General features: G+C 33.3%; 1 protein-coding gene across 4 annotated transcripts in view; it reads right to left on the reverse strand.

Moving 5' to 3' along the window:
- Positions 1–26,034, reverse strand: part of LOC145243933 (uncharacterized) — a 409,975-nt gene that overhangs the window by 168,726 nt on the left and 215,215 nt on the right. For all 4 annotated transcript variants that reach the window (XM_080107058.1, XM_080107061.1, XM_080107059.1 and 1 more), the window contains one exon: positions 21,531–22,156. In XM_080107058.1, coding sequence (XP_079963184.1) covers positions 21,531–22,156 — 626 coding nt within the window. The remainder of the gene's footprint in view (positions 1–21,530; positions 22,157–26,034) is intronic.

Here is a 26,034-nt window from a genome sequence, read left to right on the forward strand (position 1 = left end):
ATCTACTGGAGCAGTAGAAGGATCCCACTATTTTTCCTGCAACATTGGCAACAGATTTGATGTACATGTTCCATTTCAGATCAGGAATAAAGGTCAGGCCCACAAGCTTCTCAAAACATGAGGCCTCCCCAAGACGAGAGCCATTCATTTCAATTGATGCCAGATGGGGATCAGAACGTTGATGATGTAAAGATAGAAGCTTAGTTCTGGTCTTTCCCTACTGTACCACATGCTCAAGATCAGAGGAGAGAGAATCAAAGAAAACTTGGTCATTTACGGCCTTGGAAGTGTTGCCATAGATGGTAGTGTCATCAGCATAAATGTCTACGAATAATCTTAAGATGCGATTTGGAAGAGCATTGATGTAGATCAGGAAGAGAGTTGGGCCCAAGATGGACCCCTGAGGGACTCCAGCTTTAATACCGTGAGCTGTTGATTTCTGAGCATTAACCACTACTTTTATGAACATAAAACACTGACATATAAACGTTAACGTTTTAATTGGATTGACTCAAGAACTTTGGAGTCATTTACAAAATGTGGTTTTTATGCAGAAATTTGAAATGGCATGTGCTTGTCCATAAGCAAGATCTTATCTACGGCATAAAAAGAAACTGGAATCTTTGGAAGATCTCCATCATTCCAGTGATTATAGGAGCAACCAGAATTCTGAGAAAGAATTTCAAAAGCTACCTGACAAATATACCCGGTGAACCAAGTGCAAGAGAGATTCAAACAACTGCACTTAAAGGGAAGGTTAGAATCTTAAAGATCTCTTGGTTGGAATATATGAGATAGCGGGTGAATGTCTGGCATCCGGTAGGTTGCTCCATCCTCAACTAGAACAAAATAAGAAAAAGAGTTTGGAGTAGAATTTCCATTGGTTTATTGTGCTAAATTTTGAAATAACATTTTTTCAATGGAATTTTGACAGCAGTTAAATTTTACTACAGTGTTGTTTGGTTATTACTTCCACTAAGGAGGTTATGTTTTCGGTCAAGTTTGTTGCTTGGTTTGTTACTATATTTATATACAGACTAGCGGCTCTGTCGCTTAACCAACCATCACCAAACTTAGTCAAAATATCTGTTAGAACAGATTTAATTTTGGAATATATTTGGGTCAAAGTTCAAGATAAAGTCACAAGTCACTTTTGATGATAATTTCAGTTCTGTTCATCAGAGATTCACTACTAGGCCAATGAAGTCCAGTATCTTATATGACCATGAACTTTAACCTTGAAAAGTTTGATTACTGTCCAAATTTTGATAGAATTTCAACTTCCAATTTTTTCCAAATTTGATGTATCTTTTGCTCTTTGACAACAATAACCAGCATGTAAAATTTTAGTCTGATTAGATTACACAGTTTATTTTTTTGTTATATCTTTAGGTCAGTCATCAGCGCTAAAAATCATCTTTAACCCTTAGGCTACGCTGGCTGTTAATTTTCTAACACGGTTTTCTAACAACAATAGTGTCTTCAAGGACTATGGAATTCTTCTTTGCCCTAACTGCATTAATCAATGAATGAAATCCATGCTTGAAACCCATGTTTTGAATTATTGTTTTTTTTATAAAAAAAATTCTTTTTCAAAGACCCTAGATTTGATTTTATGTGATATGAAAAAATTTACACCCATCGTAGGCAATGTCTGTAAAAATACTATCGTAGACAACGGTCAAATAACAAAGAACAAAGTCGCATTGATCTATAGATACACCTCTACATAAACAGTCCAATATATTCATAATAGTACTTCCTTTAAATTCCTCGGCCTAACATTCACAGGGAACATGAACTGGAATAGATACATTGAGAGCATTGCCAAGTCTGTTGTGAAGAAGGTGAGCTCTTTCTACCGTACTAGAAAACTACTAACACCTGAAAGTATCCTGTACCCCTATAAGGCCACCATTGTATGGAGTACTGTCGTCACATTTGGGCTGGTGCATATGCTACTTGTCTTACTCCTGAACAGAGTTCAAAAGAGAGTCACCAACCTGATAGGTTCTGAACTGTCATCTAGGCTTCAGCCTATGTCTCATCGACAAAATGTTGCATCCCTCTGTCTGTTCTACAAGTACTTTAATGGGGAATGCTCTGACGAACTACAAGCACTTGTACCCCCTCAACGTAAATACCCCCTCAACAAGAAACTAAATCCCACCCCTTCACAGTAGAGATTGCTAGGTGTAAGAAAGCCTTCTACTCCTTCCCTTCCGAGATTCTGCTTTCCCAACTGTACTGTGAACAGACATCTTGCTACTCATCTCCCTTCAAAATATCCCTGCAACTTATGTCCCCGATAGTAGCCCCCTACTTCAAAGTGGCACTGTGCTTTGTTGGAGGTGAAAAAAAAATCAGATTTTTTTTATTGTTCTGATAACTGTAAGACACTCATTAGCGCTAAATATACATTTTTTTTTTTTATTATTCTTATATTTTTAGGACACTCATCAGTGCTAAAAATATATGAAAATAACAAACAATAGAAAGTTATATCGACCTATAGATACTCCTCGATGCAAACAGTCCAATATATTCATAATTTATGCTCATATTTATGACTAATTTAAGTCCTTGCTAAATGATTAGATGAATTAAAACTATTAAAAAATTATAACTAATTATTTTAATCTAGTTATAAAATTATTACCTGCTTCCAGAATTTCCAATCTTTTAATGCATAAGGAGTTGCTGAAAATTTTAAAGCTAGTTACAATCATTTCATATTAGACTGTTGCAAATTCCTTCCAAATTTCAAAGGCTCTTAAAATAATTCCTTTTGTAATCAACTATTAACCAAAAATGAAAATAGCTATAAAGAAATCAAAATGTATTCTGATGGATTTAATTTATTTTAATTAAAATATAATTTAAATCGGATAAAAATTGTTTCATTTATGCTGATGAATTTTTAAATAGTCACTTTTTCTTTTAATTTTGGGTCCAGAGCTACAATAATAGATTTTTGTCTTAACTTGGTACAATCACAGGCTTGGTTCAGGTGAACGCCAGTTTTCTTGAGATCGTTGTGCAGGATATCTGTCCAGCTTATCATTGTCCTTCCTTGCGTCACTTCCTGGAAACTTTTAATTTAAAAGAGCTCTGCGACGGTGTCATTATTGATCCCCAGAACATGTCCAGACCGTCCGAACCATCTTTGCCTTAGTACTTATTCCCCCCAACACAAAAATAGACAGAGTTTATGCCTTTTCTGAAATGGCCTTTTCTTTGTTGATTTTGGTGATGGTGGTCTAGTGATTAACGACACGGACTGACAACATGGGTGCCCCAAGATTGAATCCAGTTTGTTCCACCAAAAATCACTTTCATTTAGGATGTTGGCAACCTTCACGTGGTTCCTTCTGTAATCCATAATGTCTTTCTAGAAAGAAATTTGACGAGAAAAATATCTGGGAAACCGATGCCAACAATAGAATCTTCCAATTCATACGATATGATGATAATGATGCTTGCGGTATGATGCTGGTCCTGTGCAGTTCTAGGAAGTCCACCCTCCCAGGCTTTACCTTCTCTATTTGAGAAGGGGGTTAATTAATTTTTCTGTCTTTTCAGTGTGGGAGAGAGATAAACCCCCATCTGAGCCACCATTCCCTTATCTTGTCCTAGATCGAAGCAATACCGTAACGCATACAGATGTCATCATTAATGATGCGGTGAAGCAGTATAATTATCAAGATATAGCACAGCATCTTAGTTTCCATAGCAACAAATCTTCACCACACATTCCTCATTCTCGGTGCACACTAAGAGCTGTGCAAAGCGATGGGTTTCACAACAGTCCAGCAGATCTTTGAATTTAGACATTCACTGATTGTGTGGTAAAAGAGGATACTATGTACAAAACAAAAAATAAAAAGCATTTTTAATAAAATAACAGTTATTTTCTTATATATTTTTTCAAATTTATGCTAACCATTTTTTACTAACATTTATCCTCTGATGAAAAGAGCCTAGCTTTGAAAATTCATGGATTAGAGATTTTTCTTTATTATAATTCCTTGTTTAAATTTTTGATTGACTAGTAAATATTGTAATTTACTCAACTTTATTTTTCATGTTTCTTAATTGCTCTATCTAATATGATGAGCTTTTTATTATCTTAATCTATATATCTAGAAAAGTTAAAATGTCTGTCTGTGTACATTTTCCTACCAAATAACTCAATTTTCGGTCTACAGACTCGAAATTTAACATAAGGGCTATTGAGATTTGGGAAAATCTTTTAAATCGGTTTTCGGACAGAAATTTGGCTGTTAAGGGATCAAAGTTCAATGATTTGACTTTTGAGAACTCTACCAAACTCCTCCACCAATTTTGGGTCTAAACACTTGAAATTTTAGATATAGATTACTTGGACAGGGATTTAACTTTATAATTCTATTTGAGCCCAAAACAATAAATGCTAAGGGGTCAAAATTGGGATCAAATTTTTTTAAAAATTGACGTCTGCGGTCTCTACCAACTTTTCTCTATGGTAGTTAAGGAAGACTATTATATAGAAAAGCATTACCGTACATATTCACACTTTTTAATATATACATAGGCATGTAAAGTTATGAACAGTACATAGGGCCCGACCAAAGCTGGGTGTAACTGCTAGTATGCTAAAATTTTAAAATATTTATATTTATAATTCTCTCACTTTCTAGTTTATATATTCACATGTTCTAATCTATAATATAAATCTCACCTTTCTGTTTAAATGTATGTATGTATGCCTAAAACTTTAGACAGAGGTGACGGAGATCAGTATCGTTTTGAAGCTCGACCCTTTGGACGACAAATATCGAAAAATTACCTAAAAGCATTAATTCCTTCACCTTCAACTGGGCACTTTTCTACAAGGATGAGGTCGCTTTTTTTTTTTGCCGATATTTTCGAAAGTCATCCCCTCTTTTCGATTGACTAACCTTAATTTAAACATTTGTCACTTCCGGTTTGACGATGGACGCAACAGCAAAGACGTCACATTTTTGTTTTTTATGTTCTTTTCCTCCTTCGCAGTATGGGTTTGAGCCTGCCTGCTACCACCTTCTTTTTCTTTTTTTGTTCAACACACATTTCCGAACACCCGGGCTAGTATTATGTAAAAGTCACTTTGTGTGTGTGTGTGAGTTCCGTCCTCGTAGGTTCCAAAACAGCTGAGCCTATCTTTTGCAAATTTCACACAAAGGTAATTTATATTTCTGGCAGTGTTCTTAGATATGTTTTGTACAGAAATTCATCCGAGAAGTATCGAAAAAAAAAAAAAAAAAATCCGACCTTAAAAATAATCTTTCTCCTCTTATAGATAAAAGAGAAAAATTTTTACAGGGGAATATTTTACCACAGGTGTAACCTTGGCTGGTGTAACGTAAAAATTCTTTTTTTTTATCTATAAGAGGAGAAAAACTATTTTTAAGATCGTCAAGCCCAAATATCAGCTGACATGATATTGTAAACAAACAGACGGAATTTGATGAACGACATTATCATTATTATTTTTTATTTGTTTGTGAATTAGTCCACTTGGCCAATTATTCCTCGTAATATATAATATTCAATAGAGGATTGATTCTATAATAATACATACGCAATCTGCATAAATTAAAATATCATGTTTAAATGTGTGTGTGTATATATATATATATATATATATATATATAAGTTGTAAAATATATGGCAATTAAGCTACACAAAATATTCCACGTTTCATTCTCGTGAGAATTTGTCAGGCTTATTCTCATGAGAATGAAATGCAGAATATTCTGTGTAGCTTAATTGCCATATATATATATATATATATATATATATATATATATATAGCTTACTACCTAGCTCTAACTAGATCTACCTATGTAGAGCATTGTTGAAGTAAATAATGAAAATTTACGCATAAATTATATTTTTGTATATTAATTTATGTGATTAAATGAAGCAATCATATATAATATATATATTCCATGGACACACTTAAAATGGTTTTAAAGAGAGATACATGCCAGTTTCCAATATTTACTCTCAAGTGTTGAACATGCACGTAGAACTAAATAACAAGTAATAAAAATATATTTATGGCAATTAAGCTACACAGAGGCTAAAACTATATCATGTATATCATTATTTCATGTATCCACATACAATTTTACAAGGAGATATATTTTATGTATCGATTTTCAGTGCTTACTTCAACGGGGATCAATACGTGAACAGAGCTAGGTAGTAAGTTATGGACATAACTATTGCAATCAAGCTACATAGAATTTCCCTGTGTAGCTTGATTGCCATAGTTATTACATGTGTGTCTGCGTGTGTATGCGTGAATGAGTGATGTCAAAATCTGTGACTTTTCTGGTTTTCAAAGATACAATGAAACTGCAGTAAAGTGCTAATGTTAAGTAGTTGTTATAATCCTATGTTATGCGCACCTAGTATATTAACCTCACAAATTAAATTTATTTGCACACGCTTTCATACATCATAGGTCTATTTGCACACACATCTTATAGTAATACAAAGTTAGACATACACACATTCCTATCGATACCCACATCATATATATATATATATATATATATATATATATATATGCACACACACACGTGCGTGTGTTTATGCGTATATGTATACATACAAATGGAAAATTTCTGCGCAAAAGGGAAAACAAAAACGACACTCCTGCTAGTCAATCGTGATAGTTGTCATGGCAACTGTTTTCCTCATCACCATGGAAACTTGTTTACATCATCATCTCTATAAGAGTCATAGGAAACAATTTCTATATTTTTGTCATCAATGACACAATGAATAAATAAATGATTACAACTTTATTCCTTCATCTTTTTAAATAATCAGAACCGCTAGAAAAAAAAAAAAAAACTTATAAAAACCTGTTCATAGTGTTTCTTTTTAATTTGAAAGGATTTAAAAAGTCTTTTTTTTTCTTCTTTTTCCGCGTTTCTTTCCAATGGCGTTATATATATATATATATATATATATATATATATATATATATATATATATATATATATATATATATTCTCTAACTATATTTACTAGTTTTTTTTTTCTTTTCTTTTATTTCTCAGTTTTATTTCGATCATTGATCCGACCACTCTACCCGTCCTTTCTCAAAAAAAGATTCTCAAGAGATAATCAAATTAAGGAATGTTTTTATTTTACTTCTCAGTTTTGTTTCGATCATTAATCTCAAGACCCCACCCGTCCTTTCTCTTCATTTCTTTAAAAAAAGGGTTTCAAGAGATAATCAAATTCAGGAATATTTGTTATAACTTTTTTTAGTTTTTCATCGGTGTTACAATAAAATCAATATATTATGCAAAGTTGAAATTTAAACCCCATAAATACTTTCGAGTTGATTTTTCTTTCAAGGGAAGAAATTAAAAAAAAAAAAAAAAAAAAAAAAACAGCTGTTTCACTAGGTGTATCAGAATTTTTGTAGGAATTTTTGACACCCCTAACACGAAATTGCGAATAAAATGAAAAAAATATTTATTGATCCATCAAAAATTCAAACAAGGAATTATAATAATGAAAAATCCTTAAGCTATGGATTTTCAAAGATTAATTCATGGGTTGAGGATGTTTCATTATTATATTTCAATGGTTTGAATTTTTAAAATATATCTATACACCTATAAATTTGAGGGGTTTTATTGTGTACTGATATTCATATTAAAAACATTTTTCTATTATTTAAAAAGAAAACTTTATTATATATGGGTCGAGGAATTGCATTTATCTGCAAAAGATTCAACTAATTTGCATATTCTTTTAAATATTCATTTTAATTAATTCCCTATTAGTTTTTTCGGTTTTCTTTTGAGATGATCATCTTTAGTTAACTATTATGTGTAATTATATTCATGCAGATATTCTACATAGTTTATACTTTCATAATATTTGTGTGCAAAGGTTCTAGTAAACACAAAACTTTCTATAGATATTTTTATGTATGCATATATATTTTTTTTTAAGTTTTGCCTACCAAACTCCTGTCAGTTTTTGGTCTACAGACACAAAACTAAATATATAGGGTATTCGAACCATGCAAAATTTTATATTTGGGTTTTAGCCGGGGAAAATCGGTGCAAAAGCATGAAAATTAAAAAAAAGTGGAATTTGTCAGGTGATGGTCAAACGACATCATTACGAATATGCATGCATAACGTAACAGCTATTGGTTCATGTTTTAATTTTTAGCCTTGCAGCAAACATGTCTTCATAGCTCAGTCATTACTGTCAAAGGAAAAAGTAAATCGTACTCTAAACGTTTTGGTTTCGATTCTCGGTGGTGGTGCAAGAGTTATTTTATTTATTTATTTATTTATTTTTTTAAATCATTACTATATATTGGGTCCAATATAATAATAAATACGAAATATGCATTAACCAAAATATCATATTTAAGTGTATTTTACGACCGGACAAAGCCTGCTAGTATATAAGTAATGGGACGATTCTAATATTTTTCCCCCATCCCAATACAATTACCGATTCCATACTAAACTCCCGATTCCGATTCTTTATAAATCCTTAAATATTTAAAGTTGTTATTTATTCCCGATTACCACAGAAACACATGCTGAATATGCAGATATTTTCTCAACTGTAAAAATAAACTTGTGTAGGGGATGATCTATAGATTGTAGCTTTACTGGTAGTTTAAAATCAATATTTATTATTTTATCATTGTTACCAGCAGTGGAAAATTTTGCTTTAAACAAAATCAAATTTAAAAAAAAAAAAAAAAAAAACAATTAAAAAAAATTGTTTTTGCTATCAGAAAATACGCACAAATTTTTCCGATTCCGATTCCTACCCCGCCCCCCCAACCGATTTCGATTAATCGTCCCAATACTAATATATATATATATATATATATAAAAGTAATCATCAGTAATGATTAAGTTTAGAAGCTAAAAGGTTCTGTAAACTTATTAAGCAAATTTCAATATATCTTATTTGAGTATTCTGTTGAACAATAAATTGATGTAATATATATATATATATATATATATATATATATATATTACATCTTGCAACACAGCCTCGAAAATTAAATTTCTTTTAATTTGTTTTTAATTGTAGAAAGAGAGCATTTTTTAACAAGATTACACTGCTGTTTGATTTAGGAAGCCGTTTCAAATCTGTTTCTGAGGCTGTGGATCTTGATAGCATGGTTTTCCTTGTAAGAATTATCTCTAAAACGACCAGATTTAAGGTCATCACAAACACTGCATATTTTGGTGTTTTTACAGTCATTTGTATTGTGTTCGCATCACATTACAATTTGCGGCCGATTTCTCGACTAGATGAACCAGAAAGGTGGAGATAAATGATTAATGAGCTCCTGACGATTGCAAAGACAAAGTCGAGGCATATAGACTAAATGTTACGTTGTATAATCTGGAACAACAGCAATTTCGATTAGAGATGCTTTCGTACCTAAAAGGTGGATATTTTAAGCTGGTTTTAAGCTCATTTGTTGCTGCAGAGTTTTTTTTTTTGCCTTCTCGATTTTGAAGTTAATTTTTTAAATTGACGTGAACACTAGGATACTTCAGTTAAAAGTCAAATATGAGCAGGTAACATTATAGAGGAATAAAAGGCGAATCAAATGAGGTATAGGTTGTTTAAACAGTTACATTAAATTTAGCTTAAATGTGCGGTTTTTAAAAAAATGACAAGTGCGCACTTTCTTTTTGTCTCCACTATATGTGTGTGTGTGTTTTTTTAACTTCCAAAAGGGATGAAGAAGACTCCTTTTTATATTTAGTTAAAGTGAGGCCATTTTATTATTCTTTTGTTTTGTTGTTTTAATAAAGCATAAAAAAATTTTTAAGCTAAAAATTTTTCTTTTGATTGTAGTAAATGTGTGTGAGAAAGAGGGGCGTTACACATGAAATTTAGATAGAAAACCCTTTAACTTCTGGGATTTTTGTATAGAAATAATTATAATTTATCAATTACAGGGTGTAATGATAAAATTATCATCCTAGAAAAGACGATATGATTCCATTTCTATTTGATGAAAACCAGTTTCCTTTTATTTTTTTTACAGACCATCTACTAATTGGCCACTTGTGTACAAATCCCAAAAGCGATAGGTGCCTTCTATTATGTCTGAAAGTGGCACAATTGTCAACAAACGAGATCGGAGATGCGCCGCTGTACAACTCATGCTCCCTACTGATCCAAGTTATGATAACAGGACCATTGCCAGCACCTTAAAAATGCATTGCTGGATTGCTACAAATAACAGGGACATGTGCAGGGTGATGAAAACAAAGTTTCCGGCTACGGTTATGGTCTTTGCTGTGGTTTCAAGTGAGGGTCACATTATACCACCTCACATCTTTGAAATCTGCTTGAAAGTGTACCAGGATGTGCTAAAGAGCGTAGTGATTCCCTGGTACAATCAGATGGCCACTGGCAGAGCCTGGGTGTGGCAGCAGAACTCAGCGCCGACCCACGTCCAAAGAGACCCAGACTTGGCTTCAGAAGGAGTGCTATGACTTCGCACCCTTCTCTCACTGTCCTCGCCTCCCCTGATCCTCTGGACTACTTCGTTTCGTCATATGTCGAGAACATCACTAACATGATCTCCCACAACACCAAAGCCAGCCTGATCGCCGCCATCTGTCCAGTATTCGCCAATCTCTCGCCAGTGCTTGTGGAAATGGTATGCTCCCAGTTCTAGACCCGCCCGTATTAAGGCCGAAGGCGGCTACATTGAATCATCTTGGCATTTGTAATTATCAAAGTTACTGTTAGAGTTTGTGTTGGATTGTATTGATATTGCTGTTGGATTTGTGTATGTGAACGTTATGTCCCAATCAAAAATTTGCTTGCTTTTATTGACACAGCTCCTTTCTAAAAACAATAAGAAACCTTTCCAACCACTGATTATCATGGCCAATATCACCCTTCCCAAGTGCGGAAAGTTCAAGCTCCTTTACTATATCCTTAGAAAATATAAAGTTGAATAAGTATATAGAAGATAATGCCAAGTTTGTTACAAAGAAGGTAGGCTCCCTCTTTTCACACCTGCTAGTACCCTATATTTCTACAAAGTCACTATTTGCTTATGGAGTATTGTTACTACATCTGGGCTGGTGCACCAACTACTAGCGTCTCTCCCCCTTGGACTGGGTTTTAAAAAAAGAAAAAAATTTCTAACATAATAGGTCTCGCATTGGTTACCAAACTCGCACCACTGCCACATCACCAGTGTTACATTCTGAGGATGGTTTTAAAAGTACTTTAACAGAATGTGCTGTGTTGAACTTATTGCATTACCTCCCCACCCCAACGCCCACCAACGTACTCAACAAGTAGCAAAATAACACCACTTCTCTGTCGACATCCCTCAATACTGGAATATTTTTTTTTACTTTAAAAGCTTCTTTCCTTGGAATACTTTTCTTTGGAATTCCCTCCCTGTTCCATGATTTGCCAACCATACCAACATGCAGAAACTTAAATATAATGTAAACAAACATCTTGCTATCCAACTACACATTCAGGTCTCCCTCCATGAATCTGGCCTCATCAAAGTAGCCTCTAATGCTTCAGTAGCAATATACCTTGTTTTGGATGAACAAAATAAATAAATAAAATAAACATACGTTCAACTTTTATTTTTAAGTTTTATTTTTATTCACCCCCGAACAAGGCACATTCAATTACTGTTCTCATCTTAATTGTCTGCAAAAACCTGTGGCATAGTGGATAAGTTAAAATTTTCTGGAGGTTGAAGGTTCAATCCTCAATGGGAATGACATTCAAAAATGCAATTGCAAGCAGCTTAGAACGTCTACCTAGTCATGGATAATGGAACGAGGGCTACTATCTCAGTGGATTAAATGAAAGGTTCTGTTCAAAATTCCATGTAGATTCCCTAGTTTGACAGGATACACCGGAAAAAGATTGAAGCTTACATCGACCGAAATGTTGTGCAAAAACGTTCAAGATGAGAACAGTGGTCCAAAGAACACAAATAATACGAAAAATAATTTATGTCAGTAATAGTAATGATTACCCCCCCCCCTTTTTTCTCTTCCCACTCTTTCAGTTTTTTTCCTTATTTGCTTAATTATATGAATGTGGCTTTGCAATGAAGTCAAAATACTAGATGAATGTTTGGGAGATTGAATCAATAAGTCTTTTTTTGTTATTAATGATATGTTGAGAAATAATTGCAAGCATAAAAAAAAAAATGGAGATGATCACATCTGCAGTTTTATTTGCCCCTTTTTTGACATTCAAAATAAATTAAATATGGTTACATAAACTCTCTATGTAATGGTTCGATTCTGCAAACTCTCCAAACAATGGTATCGCATTTGATTCTGCAGACAGATAAGATAGTGTCATGTTGTTTAACGTTAAGGTCTGCATGAAGTGCTGCGCCATATGCAGATTACATATAGAGTTTGATATAAAGATTTTTATATCAATACCGAACTTTGTTCATCAAGTTCACTAAAAAAAAAGTAAATTGAGCAAGTGTTGCAATATTTGGACTTGTAAGGGGAAGGAGGTAATTCGTACAAATTGTGTTTAGCCAAGACTGGCAAGGCAGATTTTAAGGTCGAGTTAACTTGTTCGATTGTCGTGAGATATAAGCAATAAAAGAAAAGGAAGTAGTTCATCTTGTTACTTATTCTTTCTCAAAATTACCAAAATGCTAACATTTATCTATGTGCATTTATTCTTGTAAATAGATAAACGTTACCATTTATTTGTGAAAACAGATAAACGCCAACATTTATTTGTGTAAACAGATAAACGCCAACATTTATTTGTGTAAACAGATAAACGCCAACATTTATTTGTGTAAATAGATAAACGCCAACATTTATTCATGTAAATAGATAAACGCCAACATTTATTTGTGTAAATAGATAAACGCCAACATTTATTCATGTAAATAGATAAATGTTAACATTTATTCATGTAAATAGATAAATGCCAACATTTATTCATGTAAATAGATAAATGTTAACATTTATTCATGTAAATAGATAAATGTTAACATTTATTCGTGTAAATAGATAAATGTTAACATTTATTCATGTAAATAGATAAATGTTAACATTTATTCATGTAAATAGATAAATGTTAACATTTATCTATTTACACAAATAAATGTTAACATTTATTCATGTAAATAGATAAATGTTAACATTTATTCATGTAAATAGATAAATGTTAACATTTATCTATTTACACAAATAAATGTTAACATTTATTTGTGTAAATAGATAAATGTTAACATTTATTCATGTAAATAGATAAATGTTAACATTTATTCATGTAAATAGATAAATGCCAACATTTATTCATGTAAATAGATAAATGTTAACATTTATTCATGTAAATAGATAAATGTTAACATTTATTCATGTAAATAGATAAATGTTAACATTTATTTGTGTAAATAGATAAATGTTAACATTTATTTGTGTAAACAGAAAAACGCCAACATTTATTCATGTAAATAGATAAATGCCAACATTTATTCATGTAAATAGATAAATGCCAACATTTATTCATGTAAATAGATAAATGCCAACATTTATTCATGTAAATAGATAAATGCCAACATTTATTCATGTAAATAGATAAACGCCAACATTTATTCATGTAAATAGATAAACGCCAACATTTATTTGTGTAAATAGATAAACGCCAACATTTATTCATGTAAATAGATAAACGCCAACATTTATTTGTGTAAATAGATAAACGCCAACATTTATTCATGTAAATAGATAAATGTTAACATTTATTCATGTAAATAGATAAATGCCAACATTTATTCATGTAAATAGATAAATGTTAACATTTATTCATGTAAATAGATAAATGTTAACATTTATTTGTGTAAATAGATAAATGTTAACATTTATTTGTGTAAATAGATAAATGTTAACATTTATTTGTGTAAATAGATAAATGTTAACATTTATTTGTGTAAACAGAAAAACGCCAACATTTATTCATGTAAATAGATAAATGCCAACATTTATTCATGTAAATAGATAAATGCCAACATTTATTCATGTAAATAGATAAATGCCAACATTTATTCATGTAAATAGATAAATGCCAACATTTATTCATGTAAATAGATAAATGCCAACATTTATTCATGTAAATAGATAAATGTTAACATTTATTTGTGTAAATAGATAAATGTTAACATTTATTTGTGTAAACAGAAAAACGCCAACATTTATTCATGTAAATAGATAAATGCCAACATTTATTCATGTAAATAGATAAATGCCAACATTTATTCATGTAAATAGATAAATGCCAACATTTATTCATGTAAATAGATAAATGTTAACATTTATTTGTGTAAATAGATAAATGTTAACATTTATTTGTGTAAATAGATAAATGTTAACATTTATTTGTGTAAATAGATAAATGTTAACATTTATTCATGTAAATAGATAAATGTTAACATTTATTTGTGTAAATAGATACATGTTGACATTTATTCATGTAAATAGATAAATGTTAACATTTATTTGTGTAAATAGATAAATGTTAACATTTATTCATGTAAATAGATAAATGTTAACATTTATTTGTGTAAATAGATAAATGTTAACATTTATTCATGTAAATAGATAAATGTTAACATTTATTTGTGTAAATAGATAAATGTTAACATTTATTTGTGTAAATAGATAAATGTTAACATTTATTTGTGTAAATAGATAAATGTTAACATTTATTCATGTAAATAGATAAATGTTAACATTTATTCATGTAAATAGATAAATGTTAACATTTATTCATGTAAATAGATAAATGTTAACATTTATTTGTGTAAATAGATAAATGTTAACATTTATTTGTAAATAGATAAATGTTGTAGTTTTGTGTACACAAGAAACTTATGAAATGTTTATTCTTTAAAATTTTGGTTTCAAGTATTTAAAGCTGCGAATTTTGCAAAACAATAGCAAGCTGCCAAATCAAGTCATTATATGAGGAATGTTCCCAAAGTAATACATTTTTTTTTATTTTTATTTTTTTATTCTGGCCTAATGGATCAGAGGGAGTTGCAAATTGCCTTGTTTTAATGAACTGAAAGTTTAATTTGTCTGTTGCAGATACTGACAGTGTGAGACTAAGGATACAACCCTTGTAATGGACGTGTGTCAGAAGCAGAGAGGAGTTTTTTTGGGTTTTTTTTTTTTTTTTTACTCGAAAACTAAAAGGATGAACTTTTGGAACAGTGTGTGTGTGTGTGTGTGTACACGTTTTTTTTTGCCTCTGTAAATGTATTCACCCAGCAGTATCTCGAACCAGCTCGAAATGAATTCACAGTATCTTGCATCAGAGAGGTCCACCTCTGACAACCGACAGCCGAGTCCTTGAAAAACTTTAACCATTCCCGATTCCAACCAGTAAAGAACACAAAAACTTGAGGGTCAGCCACCAGTTCAACGATTGTCCTCATTGTTCCTATCTAAGGATTTAGTTACCTGCCTTTGCTACTAACTCGCAGATAAATTTTTCATCAGGACATTGAAGAACATGACCAAACCAACTAAGTCTCCATTTAAGAACAGTTTCTATGATGTGTTGCACTTTGTACGGATGGTGCAATTTAGGATTCGGTCACAGAAATGGATGCATCTTTCTACCTCTGTCAGTCAATGTCATTAAAAACAAATCCAAATGCAAAGTTCAAACAACTGTTCACATTTCATGAGGAATGCAATGGTTTTTACAATATTGTGAGAGTTTATGGTCTTCCTGGACATCTTTAAACAGATATGGCTGTGTTTCACAAGATTTTATACCATGCATTACCGGACAGCGCCAAGTGTGTCTACTAAGCTACAATATTCTTTATTGGAGAAAAAAAAATTAAACTGGTTATTAAAAAAGTTAGCTTGGTTTTATTCAGAAATTCTGATTAGAAAAGATTGGAGTTTAAGAATTAAAAAATAATATTGGTTAATTTGTTTATTGGTTTAAGGAAAATATCTATCAAGTAAAGGTCATTTGTAATTTTCAGTTTAAATAGAAATTCATAAAATAGTTTAGAGTATAAAAAAATAGTAGTGGAATAATTTAAAAATTTTTTTAAACAGTCTTATTCGAGATGGAAACCAGAAAACAAAAAGCTTATAATATAAATACAGAGAGGATACTGCCAAATCTGCTGCAAAGAACCTGGGTATATATTTGCGCATATGTGATTCTGTCCAGTCCTAGATCAACTTTCTCTCTGAGAAAGGGCTAGTGTATTGCTAACTGCCTGAATGGAATGCTGACAGTGCTATTCAGGCAAATTTTATAGGCAACAATGCACTTATTCTAGTCAACTAAATTCTCAAAAACCACACCATCATATTTTTAATATTCTGGCAAAAATGTAAATCTAATTTATAAAACTCATTATGTCTGTCTCCATATTTTCAAACTATCTCTTCCGAAACTAAAAGTTGCCGAGCAGCACGAGGGGCCTCAAATGATTGGATTTTTTATGGACCATTCTTTTATGGATCTTTAGTCAGTTAAAATAATTTTTAAGGGGTTAAAAATGGGTAAAAATTGAAAAATTGTTATACATGTTGTACATTCATCTTAGTTTATTTTTAATCAGTTCATATGTGTCACTTTGGTACAGTGGTAACGTCACCAGCTTCGAATGCTACAGTTCTGCTTTCGGCTTTGACTCCAGCTGATAGCACCCAAATACTTCAAATACTACTTAATAATATAATATGAAGTCTGGACAAATTAAAGTATCATATTTAAGCCTATTTTGAGACCAGGCAGTTTATTATATAAAGGGTAGTTGTTTGTGTCTAAAACTCAAAAAGTACTAAACAAATACTAGCAAATATGCTTCACCTCAACCAGACTTTGGTAAACAATTTACTGTAATATGTTAGTGATCACTAGAGACCAAATTATTGACTAAAAAAAAAAAAAAAAAAAAAAAAAAATCAAGAGAAATAACTCTTGAAATAGTTTTGTTATTTCATCTGAATCTATTCAAATTAAAAATTTAGTATATATTTATGACGTACCCGGCCTTTGACTAGTATTAAATGTAACGTTAAATTCCTTTAAAAAAGTGAAGTAAAAAAAAAACAAAAAAACGGAAAGAAACTGGGACATGTGCATGTGAGCATTGTTTTTATTTCTAAACAATTCACTTTTTGTAAGTAAAAAAAAAAAAAAAATAATACTTAAGCTGAAACCAAAATCAAAACAAAAATATATACGGAATCTGGACAAATTAAAATATCATATTTAATCGTATTTTACGCTAGTAATACATGTAAAGCAAAGTTGTTTGCAGGTGTTGCGGCATTACAGTTAAACGGTGATGTAACGGGGCCACTGACATGTATGCAAAATAACTTTGCCGGTCTGTAAACTGACGTCACAACTAAGGAAAAGAAGTTAATCTTTTCTAAGCATGGTCCAAAATAATCGCCCCTTACGTGGTGATATACCTTGTTAGGGGTGAACGTGGGTTTAAAAAAAAAAAAAAAGCAGCAAGAAAAGAACAGACATGGCCAACAAACAACGGAAAAGCATGTGTGTAGCTACAGCGAGGAACCACATGGTGAGAGGAGTGGCAAGCTACCAGTAAAAAAAAAAAAATATATATATATATATATATATATATATATATATATATATATATAGTACTTTTTGAGTTTTAGACACAAACAACTACCCTTTATATAATAAACTGCCTGGTCTCAAAATAGGCTTAAATATGATACTTTAATTTGTCCAGACTTCATATTATATTATTAATTCACTGTCTCATATATATATATATATATATATATATATATGAGACAGTGAATTTTCTAGCATGGCCAGTATTTTGTTTCAGAACTGACCTTTGGGCCAAGATCAAAGTGTAGTAAAAAAAATAAAAAAATTTTTTAAAACCCAAAAAGAGGATGGTCTATCAATTTTAGCTGTACTGATGGAGGATGATCTATCAATTTTAGCTGTACTGATATTTCAAAATCAATAAATATTTATTATTTTATCATTATTACCAGCAATGAAATGTGTGACTTTAAACGAAATCAAATAAAAACAAGACAATTAAAAGAATCGCTTTGGCATCAGAAAATAGGCATCAATTTTTCTGATTCCGATACCACCAAATCTTCTGATTTTTCCGATTCCGATTAACGGTCCCAGCACTAGTATGTATATATAGCGTGATGACTTATGACAGTAAAACCTGGCCATCAAGGGTTGAAGACATGTGTTGCATGTAAACAAATGATATAACACTATAATGGATGTGTAATGTGAGTCTTAAAGACAGGTTTAGTTCCGATGTCCCCAGAGGGAGATTAAATCTGGACAATATAAGGAGATTGCATGCCTAACAGGAAACTTTAATAGTATAGCCACAATAAAAGACAAGTGAAAGACAGGAACATGCTCCGGCACTTGTACTCCCCTTCCTCGACATAAATACCCCTGACTAACCCAAAAATCAGCAAAATCTCACCCCTTCACTGTAGAGATCCCTAGATGCTGGAAAGCCTTCTACTCTAATAGTTTCTTCTCCCGAATTGCTAGACTTTGGAATTCCCTCCTGGATCCCTGCTTTCCTGACTGTACTAACATACAGAAGTTCAAGTGTAACATGAATAGCTCTCGCTGCTCAACTCCCTACATAGTGTCCCTGTAGATTTGGGACCAAATAGTAGCCCCTTATGTCTAAGTGCCACTGTACCTTGTCTGGACTGAATCAACAATAAAAAATTGTTTTAAACCTGCTGTCATACATTCACTAGGACTACCACCATTGGCATCATTAATTGAACAGATTAGCTCCACGTGTCAGCAAAACTATAACCGTTTCCTGTCAAAGAGTCCGGTCATTTGATGGATTTGAAAGAATTGTCCACAGAACATTCCAAACAGCTTATTACTGCCACATAACGTTACAATATCAGCCAAACATCAGCAGCAAGCAGGTAATAGATGCTTAATGATTAACGACACTGACCGACAACTTAGGTATGCCAAGTTCAAATCCAGTTCATTCCACAGAAACACTTTCACTTAGGGATGTTGGCAACCTTCACGTGGTCCCTCCCATAAGTACCTGATATCCTCGTAGAAAAATTTCTAAAAAGAAATATACCAGAAAAATCAATGTTAACAATAGAATCAGGTTTTATATGAACTGAATGAATGATGCTCAACATCAACAGCAGCTGACTTGAAGTATTAGTGAATTATTTCTGTAGTAATATTAGAGACAATAAGTGTGTAATAAAAAGGATTAGTATGATAAATTTCAACGTAGGTTAAAGCTTAGAGTAAGATTTTCCATTTAAGATTAAACAAAGGCCATGTATGCCGGCTGTGACATCGCTAGCATAGAAAGCAGATATGACAAATTGGTACAAAGAATCAGATTTCTTTTAGCAGAACCACCAAAGAATGCAGTTGGGCTTTTCAATACCTGCTTCCTGTTCCATTCGGGGAAGGAGGAGGTATGACATTGTTCTGTATGTATACTCTGAAGAATAAATAAAACCCCAAAGAGATTTTTAAACCATATTACATTTGCTGATTTTTTTGTTTGTTTTTTTTTCTTTTTTTAAATAATATTTTTAAAGAAAAAAAAAAAACAGTTATTTATTGTGTTTGGTTTTATAGCACATCAGTCATCTACGGGTTATTTAATGCCAAATAAATATAATTCCATAGCTAACGTGTTATTTTATATTCTTAGAATATATTGCGTGACCCTTAGAAGGAAATTTCAGTGAGAGTGAGAACAGTACTCCTAGAAAACATTACTCTTCAAAGGAAATTTCAGAATGGTTAGATACATTACTCTCAGAAAACACCATTCCAAACAAAACATTAGAAAAAACAAACTACTCTTTGAAAACATTAATACCTAAAAAACATTACTATTTGAAAACATTACTCTCTAAAATACATTATTATTTGAAAACATTACTCTCTAAAATACATTACTTTTTGAAAACATTACTAAAAAAAAAAAAAAAACATTATTCCCCCAAAAATCATTACTTAAAAAAAAAAAAAAAAAAAAAAAAAAAAAAAAGAAACTTATTTCCCCCAAAAAAAAGATTACCCCTCCCTCCCCCAAAAAAACATTACTCTTAAACTTTAATTTGACATTGGTATTCTTAAAAACTATTGACTCTTGGTGACTGCCTTCTAGCATCTATTTGGTAAGAAAATAAAAAGGAGAAATAAGATTTTGATTTTTGTGAAGAAAAAAATTGAAATAATACGGTTCGGAATGAACTTGGGGCAGGATGCAACCAACCGATTGATCAGATTGGGCTTCTCCGATCTCCGATCTCCCATCTAGCTGAAATAAGAGTATCATAGGTTGCTATCCATGGCTTACATGTGGCCCCATTTCAGGGGAAAACGAAGTGGGGCACTCCTTTGTATGAGGTTGCAGCCACTGAATTCATGACCCCCCCCCCCCCCCCCGTTAGCAGGGTGTCAGTTATTTAGAGAAAGATAATGGAAAATGAGAAGGAAATTTTGAATGTCACATCACCATGACTAGTGAATCCTGTCAAAATGGATGAATCATGGGGATCGAGAAGAATGAAATGCAAAGATAGAAGGGGTGGGGGTCATCAACAGCTCTTGATAATGTTATGTCATCCATTTGGTATTGGATGCATAAACAACAAGCTGAGCATGTGGGGTCCCTCTCCACAAGTGAAAAATTTACTTTCATCATGATTAATGTTTGTGCAAAATTAAAAAAAAAAAACATCCAAGATGTAGTTATTGCGAAAAAACAAATGGATGAATGCTTTGGGGACGATTTTACCCCTATAATACCCCTTAGGTGGGGGCAATCAGAGTTATCCTGAAAAATCCGTTCTGGCAAATTTTACTTTCATCATGACTACTGTTTGAGCAAAATTAAAAAAAAAAAAAAAAAAAAATCCCAAGGCGTGATTATTGAGAAAAGTGCAAACAAACGAATGAACAAACAAGAGTGAATTAGTAGGCCCAATTTCTCCTTTGTTGGGGGGACCAAAAATATAATACAAGAAAGAGTGTGAAGAATGCAACCAGCCAATTGATCGGATTGGGCCTCTTCGATCACCTGTCTAGTTGAAATAAGTTGCTAACCATGGCTTACAGGTGGCCCCATTTCAGAGGAAAGTGGAGGTGAGTATCCCTCTGCATGAGGCTGCAGTCAGTGAATTCATGGTCCCCACTAGCAGGGTGTCAGCTATTTAGAGAAAGAACACGGTGATGGAAAATGAGAAGGAAATTTTGAATGTCACATCACCAGTGAGTCCCATTGAAGTGGATAAACTATGTGGATAGAGAAGAATGTTGGAGTGTCATCAACAGCTCTTGGCAATGTTATGTCGTCCATTTGGTGTTGAATGTGTAAACAAAAATATAGCAAAACAAAAACAAAAAAGAAGCGTGAAGTTTTGACTCACCTGTCCTTTATCCTTTTCTACTTTTTTGAAACACTTGTTCAACGACAAATTATGCCGTACAGAATTTTTCCAACCTGTTGGTGCATTGAGAAAGTACGGAAAGTTTTTTAAAATCCACGAGTAAATGTCCTTGACGGGTAAGCTCTTTTGCGGTGAGTCCTCAATAGCCATGAAAATCAAACAACTGAAAGAATAAGGGGGTTTGCTATTGATATGTTTTTGGGGGTTATATGGTACGTGGGGTGGGTGAACAGGGGTTGAGGCAGGGGCAACTGTCCGTATATCTCCATTCTCTTTCTGCCCTTCTTCATCGGCAAACTGTTCATCCACCTCACCGGCATTTATGTTCTTGATTAGATTTGTATCCTGGAGCCAGGCAAGGCTCGTTAGTTCGTCGTCGTCATCCATCTCCCCTTTCACTAGGCGCAGCTCTGAGAAACAGCTATTGCTCAGGGGGTCAGTCTTCATTTCCTCAGAGTCAGAGTCCATACAATGAAGGGCCCGCGACAGTGCACTGCCTGGGAAACTTTGACTCAGGCTGTTCACCAGTCGTTGCCGCATTGAAGCATCACTCTCGTCCATGCTTCGGCCGGTGGCCATGGTCGCCATGGGCCATATATCAGCCCCTGTGGAAGAAAATTAAAAAAAAATGTAATAAAAGTAAAATGTACAGCAATTATTTTAGAAGTATTACTACAAAAAAAAAAAAAAAAAAAAAAAATTTTTTTAAATAAAAATGGGAAAAATATCAAAGAATTATTTAACTTTATAAATGTAGAAATAATCTTATGAATTGGAAAGAAACATATTTTGCACATGATGTTTTGTTACAATTTGTACATTTTTTTTTTAGATGTGTAAGAAAGAAGAGAGAACAAGGGAAACGAGGTGTGGAGAGAGGTACAAAGAGAGAGAGAGAGAGAGAGTTGGGAGAGAGGTGGGGAAGAGATACAAAGAGGTGGGGGAAAGATAACAAGGGGAGAGATACAAAAGAGAAAGAGGGAGGGAGAGATACAAAGAGAGGGATAAGTGAGGGAGAGATACAAAGAGAGGGATAAGTGAGGGAGAGATACAAAGAGAGGGATAAGTGAGGGAGAGATACAAAGAGAGGGATAAGTGAGGGAGAGATACAAAGAGAGGGATAAGTGAGGGAGAGATACAAAGAGAGGGATAAGTGAGGGAGAGATACAAAGAGAGGGATAAGTGAGGGAGAGATACAAAGAGAGGGATAAGTGAGGGAGAGATACAACGAGAGGGATAAGTGAGGGAGAGATACAACGAGAGGGATAAGTGAGGGAGAGATACAACGAGAGGGATAAGTGAGGGAGAGATACAACGAGAGGGATAAGTGAGGGAGAGATACAACGAGAGGGATAAGTGAGGGAGAGATACAAAGAGAGGGATAAGTGAGGGAGAGATACAAAGAGAGGGATAAGTGAGGGAGAGATACAAAGAGAGGGATAAGTGAGGGAGAGATACAAAGAGAGGGATAAGTGAGGGAGAGATACAAAGAGAGGGATAAGTGAGGGAGAGATACAAAGAGAGGGATAAGTGAGAGAGAGAGAGAGAAAGAGAGGGGAGATACAAAGAGAGAGAGGGGAGATACAAAGAGAGAGAGGGGAGATACAAAGAGAGAGAGGGGAGATACAAAGAGAGAGAGGGGAGATACAAAGAGAGAGAGGGGAGATACAAAGAGAGAGAGAGGGGAGATACAAAGAGAGAGAGAGGGGAGATACAAAGAGAGAGAGAGGGGAGATACAAAGAGAGAGAGAGGGGAGATACAAAGAGAGAGAGAGGGGAGATACAAAGAGAGAGAGAGGGGAGATACAAAGAGAGAGAGAGGGGAGATACAAAGAGAGAGAGAGGGGAGATACAAAGAGAGAGAGAGGGGAGATACAAAGAGAGAGAGAGGGGAGATACAAAGAGAGAGAGAGGGGAGATACAAAGAGAGAGAGAGGGGAGATACAAAGAGAGAGAGAGGGGAGATACAAAGAGAGAGAGAGGGGAGATACAAAGAGAGAGAGAGGGGAGATACAAAGAGAGAGAGAGGGGAGATACAAAGAGAGAGAGGGGAGATACAAAGAGAGAGAGGGGAGATACAAAGAGAGAGAGGGGAGATACAAAGAGAGAGAGGGGAGATACAAAGAGAGAGAGGGGAGATACAAAGAGAGAGAGAGAGGTGGGGGACAGATGCAAAGACAGAGGTGGGGGAGATACAAAGAGAGAGAGAGGGGGGTACAAAAAGAGGGGGAAGGTACAAAGAGAGAGAGAGAGAGAGAAAGAGAGAGAGAGAGAGAGAGAGAGAGAGAAATAAAAACAAAAAAAGGAAAAGCCTGACGAAAATAAAATATTTAGATTGTTAAAAAGAAAAAAGATACCAAAAGAAAAAAAAAAAAAAAAAAAAAGAAAAAGTTACACGAAAGAAATCGGAAGTGAATAATTTTTTTTTTGTTGTTTAATATTCATCAGTGAAGCAGACACATTTCAAACATCAGACAACACTGAAATTGTTTAATGAAATTAAAGCTCAAACGCGATTTGCAAATTACAGATTATCTGCAAAATGAAAAGCAGAAGCCATAATCGTGCAAGAAGGGGGGGGGGAATGAACCAATGGAATGACTGGTTTGTTCATTCAAGATTTCTTATTGGCTATCAATATAAAAATGGTGACAACCACGTGACTTGATACCAAATAAGGAATCAACAGGAATAGCTGAAACAGAATAATTTAATAGCATTTCTCACAAAAGTTACAATCTCACACATTACTTTGAATAATCTAACATATAAAGTTATATCGTGACAGCGGCTAAGTGGGTAACAACAGACTGAAAACTTGAGTATTCCAAGGTTGAATCCAGTTGGTTCCACAGAAACACTTTCATCAAACACACACCTGACCTTGTATATAAGCCTGGGAAGGGGGTAAATAAAGTTATGATGTCGAATTTTCAAACTCACACCCTAATAGTAATAAACTAATAGATCAAACTTTACTTCTGACTAGCTGATTTGTATTTGTTATTGTTGTACTATGTTCTTGACAATAAAAATAATAGACTACATAAAATAAAAACAAGCTGCATGTGCGTGGCCCCCCTCTGATGCTGCATGTGAGATGACGCCACAAAAAATAGTGACAAAATGATGAATGTGAGAAGTGCGAAGGGCCAACGTTGCCTTCACATTTTCCACAACTTCCAGAAAAATCTAATGAATGGAGCATAAGTTATAGGGTAAAAAGTGTCATTTTTGCAATTTGGGGGCATTTGTGACTCCTTTTGAGCTCCTGGGAACGCTGAATCCCAGTGAAAATGAATGGACAAACAGTGCAGTTTCACTGTAGTTAAAAAACAAAAAACAAATAAAAACACATTCAAAATAAAAATGGAAAAAATATCAAAGAATTATTTAACTTATAAATATAGAAATAATCTTATGAATTTAAAAGAAAAATATTTTGCATATGACATTTTGTTACAATTTGTACATTTTTTTTAGATGTGTAATTAGTTTACTGTATCCTAAGCAACGTCGAATAGGTATAGCTAGTCTACTTAATAAATAAAACACACCATTTTTAATTGTATAATGACTATGTATGAAATTATTTCATTTTTCAGATTTGAGTGACAATAAACCGGGATCAGTGTAGTATCTGTTCTGATGCTGCGCTTCACTTTTTTTGTCCTCGGTGAGTGGAGAAGATATCCTTCATGAGCGTGACAATTTTTATTTTTGTATCTATCCAGAATGCCCTTTTTGGGGGGAGGAGGGGACTGGATTTTTCCACATTAAAAACCGACCTTGTGTCTAACTCTGTCCTCGTGGGGAGGTAAGTAAATAGGAACAATAACATTGGCTATGAATTGCTTTCTAGTCCTTAACTGTAAAATTGCAACATAAATTATTTTAAAAGGAAATGCAATTGGGAAATTAGTCAACAAAATAATTTATATTAGTTTATCTACTAATGTGTGACGGAAGGAAGGGGTGCTAATAAAAAACTTTAAAAAATAAATAAAATGAATTTCGTGTGACTGAAAAAAATAAAATAAAAAGAAATAAATGAATAAAAAGAAACCTAGTCCTTTTCCATTACTTTCGCACTAACTCCTCCTTTTTCTACCCCCAGATTTTTACCCTCTTCAGAACCCTAACCTGATATGGTCCGGCTAAAATAAATCCAACTTCCACCTTTCCCTTCCATTTTTGAGCTTCGCTAATGAGAAAGTAATTACACGACTTGTACAAGTTTTTTTTTTTTTTTTTTCTTGTTTTCTTTATTCTAAAAAGATCAACGTGAGCATCTCACTGCCGCAAACACAGGAGAAACACTTGCTAATGACCTCAGGAAGAATACGATGAACACCTGTGGAAACAAGTGTAAAACCAACAGGAACAGATGGCAGCCAAGAAATGAAGATGTCTAGGGAGTAGTAGTAGTAGTAGTAGTAGTAGTAGAAAAAAAAAAGAGAAAAGCCAAAGAAACGGAAAGACG

The sequence above is a fragment of the Euprymna scolopes genome, chromosome 22 (genome assembly GCF_053919585.1).
Source record: "Euprymna scolopes isolate OS-2025 chromosome 22, ASM5391958v1, whole genome shotgun sequence".
NCBI lineage: Eukaryota > Metazoa > Mollusca > Cephalopoda > Sepiida > Sepiolidae > Euprymna > Euprymna scolopes.